The sequence below is a fragment of the Bos taurus genome, chromosome 9 (assembly GCF_002263795.3).
Source record: "Bos taurus isolate L1 Dominette 01449 registration number 42190680 breed Hereford chromosome 9, ARS-UCD2.0, whole genome shotgun sequence".
NCBI classification, from domain to species: domain Eukaryota; kingdom Metazoa; phylum Chordata; class Mammalia; order Artiodactyla; family Bovidae; genus Bos; species Bos taurus.
In genome coordinates, this window is record NC_037336.1 from 84,093,698 (window position 1) to 84,101,255 (window position 7,558).

The 7,558-nt window shown below is 38.7% G+C and overlaps 1 protein-coding gene across 3 annotated transcripts in view; it reads left to right on the forward strand.

The window, feature by feature from the left end:
* Positions 1–6,831, forward strand: part of ADGB (androglobin) — a 198,147-nt gene extending 191,316 nt beyond the window's left edge. The window contains exons 34-37 of one of the 3 annotated variants that reach the window (XR_003036243.2): positions 3,534–3,624; positions 4,307–4,490; positions 4,683–4,859; positions 6,124–6,206. Coding sequence is in view for 2 of the 3 variants with exons in the window: in XM_024996676.2 (XP_024852444.1) it covers positions 3,534–3,624; positions 4,307–4,490; positions 6,124–6,309 (461 nt within the window). In the remaining variant the exon portion in view is untranslated. 3 annotated transcript variants of the gene reach the window in all.
* Positions 6,832–7,558: the final 727 nt, after the last annotated feature.

The window sequence follows — 7,558 nt, forward strand, 5'->3', positions numbered from 1 at the left end:
TGTTGATGGGTGGGGTTTCCTCCCTGTTGTTTGACCTGAGACCAAACTATGGTGGAGGTAATGAAGATAATGGAGACCTCCTTCAAAAGGTCCCACTGCCACACTCAGTGCCCCGAGACTGCAGCAGGCCACTGCCAGCCCATGTCTCTGCTGGAGATTCCTGGACACTCACAGGCAAGTCTGGTCTCTTGTGGGGTCACTGCTCCTTTGTCTTGGGTCCTGGTGCATGCAGGGTTTTGTTTGTGCCCTCCAACAGTCTGTTTCCCCAGTCCTGTGTATGTTCTGTAATCATATCCCACTGGCCTCCAAAATCAAATTCCCTGGGGGTTCTCAGTTCCTTTGCCAGATCCCTAGTTTGGGAAATCTGTTGTGTGCCCTAGAACTTTCTTAACAGTGTGAGGATTTCTCTGATATGATTGTTCTGCAGTTTGTGGGTCGTCTGCTTGGTGGCTCTATGGTGGAGTTAATGGCGACCTCCTCCAAGAGGGCTTATGCCACAGGCTGTGTGACCAGGTAGCTGCACCCAGAGCTCGTGCCCTTTTGGTAGGCCACTGCTGACCTGTACCTATGCAAGAGACTCAAACACAGGTCTGGCTCAGTGTCTGTGGGGTCTTGGGATCCTGGTGCACTTAATGTTTTGTTTGAGCCCTCTGAGTGTCTCTGATGGGTTTGGGGTTTGATTCTAAACATGATTTTGCTCCTCCTACCATCTTGCTGGGGCTTCTCCTTTGCCTTTAGACATGAGGTATCTTTTTTTGTGGGGAGGATAGAAGGTGGGAATTCTTTGGGCTAGAAGACTCAATATACTGAGATACTAATTCTCCCTAAATTTACCCATAAATTCAGTGTAATTTCTTTTTTGGGGGGGAGGGGGAGCTATCCTTACACTTGATCTGTCTGCTCAAGCTATACTAAGCACTATTCGGGTGGAATATAAAAATGTTTTAAGACAGTAGCCAGAAAACGGAAACAACTGAAATGTCCAATAACAGATGAATGAATAAAGATATACCATGGAATATTACTCAGCCATAAAAGGAACATAATTGGGTCATTTGCAGAGATGCGGATGGACCTAGAGTCTATCATATAGAGTGAAGTAAGTCAGAAAGAGAAAATCAAATATCATTTATTAATGCATATACATGGATGGAGAAGGCAATGGCACCCTACTCCAGTACTCTTGCCTGGAAAATCCCATGGATGGAAGAGCCTGGTGGGCTGCAGTCCATATGGTCGCTAAGAGTCGGGCATGACTGAGCGATTTCACTATCATTTTTCACTGTCATACATTGGAGAAGGAAATGGCAACCCACTCCAGTGTTCTTGCCTGGAGAATCCCAGGGACGGGGGAGCCTGGTGGGCTGCCGTCTGTGGGGTCGCACAGAGTCAGACACGACTGAAGTAACTTAGCAGCAGCAGCATGGAATATAGAAAAATGGTACAGATGAACCTATTTCCAGAACAGGAATAAAGATGCAGACATAGAGAATGGACATGTGTACACAGATGGGTAAGGGGAGGGTGGAATTAATTGGGAGATTAGGATTGACATATATCCACTACCATGTGTAAAATAGACAGTTAGTGGCAACCTGTTGTATAGCACAGGGGGCTTAGCTTGGTGCTGTGTGATAATCTAGAGGGGTGGGATGGAGGGTGGCAAGGAGGTAAAAGAGGGAGAGAATACATATATAGATAGTATAAACATATAGCTGATTCACTTTGTTGTACACCAGAAACTAACAGAGCATTGTAAAGCAATTATTCTCAAAGAAAAACAAAAAACATACAGTATCTTTTAGTCCAGTAGAGTAGATAATGTATAACAAGTGAACACTGAAAATCAAAAGTAACTGTTTTTGTTGTTGTTGCTGTTGTTGTTTTTACCCCCACAGACTCATATGAACCCAGAAGAATAGATTCAAGAAAGAAACTTTAGAGACTAAGATATTAACCATTCAGCCTTTCCAGACCATTTAATTTCTTTTAAAAAAATACTGAAGTGTAATTTACATACCTTCAAATTACCAATTTTGAAAGTATAGTTCAATACTTTTTAGTAATTTACAGAGTTGTGCCACCAGCACCAAATATTGTTTCAAAACATTCCTTTTATCCAAATAAATTATTTTGTGCCCTCTTAAAGTCACTCTGCATTCCCATCAACAGCCTCAGTCTTTTTCTCTATGTAGATTTGCCATTCCTGGATATTTTATGCAAATAGGGATCAAAAACTATGGTTAAATTTTTAAGAAAATGTCAAGTCATAATGTTTTGATTATTATTAGCTTCATAAAACCAGAGAAGGCAATGGCAACTCACTCTAGTACTCTTGCCTGGAAAATCCCATGGACGGAGGAGCCTGGTGGGCTGCAGTCCATGGGGTCGCTAAGAGTCAGAGACCGACTGAGCAACTTCATTTTCACTTTTCACTTTCATGCATTGGAGAAGGAAATGGCAACCCACTCCAGTGTTCTTGCCTGGAGAATCCCAGGGACGGGGGAACCTGGTGGGCTGCCATCTATGAGATCGCACAGAGTCGGACACGACTGAAGCGACTTAGCAGCAGCAGCAGCAGCTCTCTCATTCCCACCCATCCAAAGAAGTGAATCAGTTATATGTTTATACTATTTATATATGTATTCTCTCCCTCTTGTACCTCCCTGCCACCCTCCATCCCACCCCTCTAGATTATCACAGAGCACCAAGCTAAGTCCCCTGTGCTATACATCAGGCTGTCACTAACTGTCTGTTTTACACGTGGTAGTGGATATATGTCAATCCTAATCTCCCAGTTCATTCCACCCTCCCCTTACTCATCTGTGTCCCCATGTCCATTCTCTCTGTCTGCATCTTTATTCCTGCTCTGGAAATAGGTTCATCTGTATCCTTGTATATGCATTAATAAATGATATTTGTTTTTCTCTTTCTGACTTACTTCACTCTATATGACAGACTCTAGGTCCATCCACATCTCTGCAAATGACCCAATTATGTTCCTTTTATGACTGAGTAATATTCCACTGTGTGGGTGTATATCTATATATACACCACATCATCTCTATCCATTCAGTTGTCACTGGACATTTCAGTTGTTTCCATTTCCTGGCTACTGTCTTAAAAACAGTTTTACATTCCACTCCCATAGTGCTTAGTATAGCTTGCACGAATAGATCAAACTCTTTAAATATTAGATTATTTAACTTGCTTATAATGAAATTTTGTAACACAGTATGACCTTCTTTGGTCTCTGTTTTCATTTAATTAAAACAGAGTGATTTTGTAACTCTTCTTATAGAGCATATTCATTTTTTTCTATATTAATTTTGTTATCACCATTTAACTACAAGTATGGTAACACCAGCTAGAGGATAAGCATAAAACACAATTAAGCTTCAGTAAAGTCATTAAATCACATTAAGCATGGCAAGCCCAACATATTTCAATTTAAATAATATATACAATCATTTACTTAGTCATTGTTGGTTCCTTCTTGAAAGCCTAGGACTTTTTTTTTTTTTTTTAAATAGGGCCTCGTTCACGATCCCCAACAATTTTGGAAATGTCTCCACAGCTTATTCGAAAGAAATTAGAATGTGTAGACGTAAATCAATATATACGGTAAGTTTTAATAAACATGATTAAAGTAGACATCTGTGTTCATAGAATTTTGAACATATTGTCAATAGGCAGTTGCTAAACAACTGAAAATTTGAAATTAAATGCTTAATATATTTATTAAGCATATTAAGTGCATCTGAATTTTTTGAAATATATAGCTAATATGTTAAATTTAGCAAATGTTTTATTAAGTCAGTTATAGAAGGACTTAAATACTTTCTGTAAGGACTTAATTTGTAGCCTGGTTAAGGTGAGTTGAGCTATGGAAAAACCCCATCATACATGCTGCTGTTATTTAATTAGATTGAATTTTCTTAGGGACCAAACAATAAGATTAATAGAGGTAATTGTACAAGCACATTTATAAGTTTTATATAGCACAAACACTTTCAAACCTAACTTATAAATTAAAAAGAAAAAACCTACAAAATATTCTCAAAGTTTCAAACACCAATTCCATAAACACCTCTTCAAATAGTACATCCAATTTATTTTTTTTAAATATTAGTGATTTAATAAATGGAGCCCAGTCCATGAAAAAATAGTGGTTTGTTCTTTCTGTTTCTGATATTTGATTTGATTCAGATCACTACTCTGTTAAGATTTTAAATTATTTGAGTGCTGAAGGTCATTCCAGAGTTCCCAAATGACTTATGTTTTCTTTTGATTTTTTTATATCAAGAAAAACAAATATTGAGCCTCTGCTGCAAACAGATGAGCTAACTCAGCAACAGGCAATGCAAAAGGCAGAGGAGGTCCACCAGTTTCGACAGTATCGGAACAGACTCCATAGCATTCGTGATATCAAGCAAGAAGAAAGGTTTAAAGTGAAAGATAAAGTGCTGGAAATGTATGGAGAAATGCGAGTGAGTCTACAAGGGCATACACGTGGAACACGGTTGACAGATTCTTTTGTAATATTAGAATGATATCATAAAATCACATTTTAACTAGGTAGAAAGAAGTCTTGAAAATCTTTCATTCCCAACTTCTCAGAAAATTGGCAAATTAATTATACATCTAATTTACTCATTCTCTGAAATCCCTCTTAAACACAGTACTAGAAACTTACCCACAAAAATGGGAAGAATGGAAGAGAAAACAACAGCAAAACATCTGTGAATCTGGAAAGTAGGTGGAGGAAGATGGCATTAACAGATTTGAGGCAGCCAAATCCTAAGCCAGCAGTACAAAAACTCCTAAGAGTGAACCTAGAGCCTGTCATACAGAGTGAAGTAAGTCAGAAAGAGAAAAACAAGTATCATATAGTGACACATATATATCTGGAATCTAGAAAAATGGTATTGATGAACGTATTTGCAGGGAAAGAATGCAGACACAGATACAGAGAATGGACTGTGGACACGTTGGGGGAAGGAGAGAGTGGGAGGAATGCAGAAAGTAACGTCAACATATATACACTGTCATTCGTAAAATAGATAGTTGGTGGGAAGTTGCTGCATGACACAGGGAGCCCAGCCTGGCGGTGTGTGATAACCTAGAGGAGTGGGATGAGGGGAGGGGAGGGAGGCTCTGAAGGGAGGAGGTATATGTATTATTATGGTTGATTTGTGTCGTAAGGCAGAAACCAAAACAACATTATTGAGCAATTTTCTTGCAATTAAAAAATAAATTAAAGAAAAAAAAAAACACAACAACAAAGAAAGAGTCAATCTAATTTGCTCCACTGCTGCTGTTAAGTTGCTTCAGTAGTGTCCAACTCTGTGCGACCCCATAGACGGCAGCCCACCAGGCTCCCCCGTCCCTGGGATTCTCCAGGCAAGAACACTGGAGTGGGTTGCCATTTCCTTCTCCAATGCATGAAAGTGAAAAGTGAAAGTGAAGTTGCTCAGTCGTGTCCAACTCTTAGTGACCCCATGGACTGCAGCCCACCAGGATCCTCCGTCCATGGGATTTTCCAGGCAAGAGTGCTGGAGTGGCAGAATCCCTCAAAAGCTCAGAAACTGGTGGCACCATCCACCTTAAGAAGTGAAGGTGAAGAGAGAGGAAGAAAAGAAGTGGTATTATTAGGAAGTTCCCCAAGTACAACTCAGACATTTTGTCAGGGCTAGAGTATGTGTGGGGAACTAGTCATCTACTGAGCACAGTTACTGTGAGAGACACGCTGGGCTGCATATTTTATACAGATTATATCTGAACTCATTTAAAGTAGCCAGTTGCTTTGTCAAAATCTCTTTCTTTCTTCACTTTTCTCTTTATTTTTCTCCTACCCGTGCTTTTATTCACCATTCTGTAAAACCTAACGTGTCCTTTGTTATCTTATGTTTTATTCATTAATAAACATTTGAGATCATACCCTAACTTTCATCTTCCTTCTCTAATTTCCTACATGACTCTATTGGCATGAGGAAAGGAAGGGTAGTTTGTTTTTTTTTCTGGAACCTTAATAAGGCTCTACCCGTGGATCTTATTTACTTGGGCGCTGTTTTTGTTTTTGTTGTTGTTTTTGTCGTTTCATTTTGTTTCATTTTGGAATAGGACTCCTTAGACGAAGCCCGGCAGAAGATCTTTAACATCCGGGAAGAATATAGGAACAAATTACTGGAAGCTGAGCGCCTAAGGCTGGAGGCTCAGGCTGCAGAGGAAGCCGCAAGCAGAGTGGAGCCAGAAAAGAAGGTCCCAGCTCCCAACGGACACAAAAAAAAGAAAGAGAAGAAAAAGTGACCAGGACATGCCCAACACCACCTTTCTTCTGGAGAAGAAAACCCTATTTTTCATTATCTCGAAGTTTTCCTGTTGATAAAAATAAGAGGTTCGGTCAACTGAAAAATAGATATTTTCCCACCTTAGAAGTAGTTTCTATGTTTTGATGTTAATTTATTGGTTTTTCCCAGAAAGTTATTATTTGAGTTTAAAATTTTCTAATTTCAATAAAAAAATAGTCTCAAAATATTTGGAATGTAATAAAATGTATGTGTCTCACTCTGAATTGCTTCATTTTGAGTTAGTACTAGGATAGGCTCGTAATGCCTTTGAAAAATTCAACAATGAGAAAAATCGTTGTTGTTTTTCTGTTACTTTAAAGACTTTCAAATAGAAAATGTTTTTAAATATGCTTTGAAATCATTGAATAGGATAGAGATGATAATATATGAGTCTAGATGCAAGCTTGAAAAAGCACACTCAAAAAAGAAAGAAACTCACCACATAAATGAAACTTTAAAATAAATTATTTTAATAAAACTATTTGCTCCAGACTTGCTCCTTTTTTAAATTCTTTCAAAGCAGAACGTCAACAAACCTCCTTCATTGGACAAGAACATTTGTGGGTTAAGCACACACGCAAAGTGTTAGGAGTTTGGACACTTAACAATGAGTCAGAGGAACCCAGGCATAAAGAATGTGATTGCACACATCTCTTGTTCTGTGTACCAGCATTGCAAATTTTGTAACACAGAACATGTTCTTGTATGCTAGTTTCCAAAAAATAGTGAATGCCTTAACTGAGACACATAGTAGAAACCGACTTTCTCAAATACACATTTCCAGTTCATGACTTTCTGTGATAAAAAACTCCCACAGTATTTTTGAACCGGTCAAAATTATTCCGCTTCAATGCCTGTCTGCTCAATTGCTCAGTCGTGTCCAACTCTTTGCAATCCCATGGACAGTAGCTTATCAGGCTCCTGTGTCAATGGGATTTCCCAGGCAAGAATACTGGAGTGGGTTGCATTTCCTTCTCCATGGGATCTTTCCAACCCAGGAGTTGAACCTGAGTCTCCTGCGTTACGGGCAGATTCTTTACCTCTGAGCCACCAAGGAAGCTGTTCCACCTCAATAGATGGTTTTATTTTTTTCATTTAATTATTATTAAAAATGTAATTATTTATACATATATGTATACAGAATACACATAATTCTGTATACAAGTAATTCTTTATACGTATGTATTGTAAATTTACTTAATTAAATA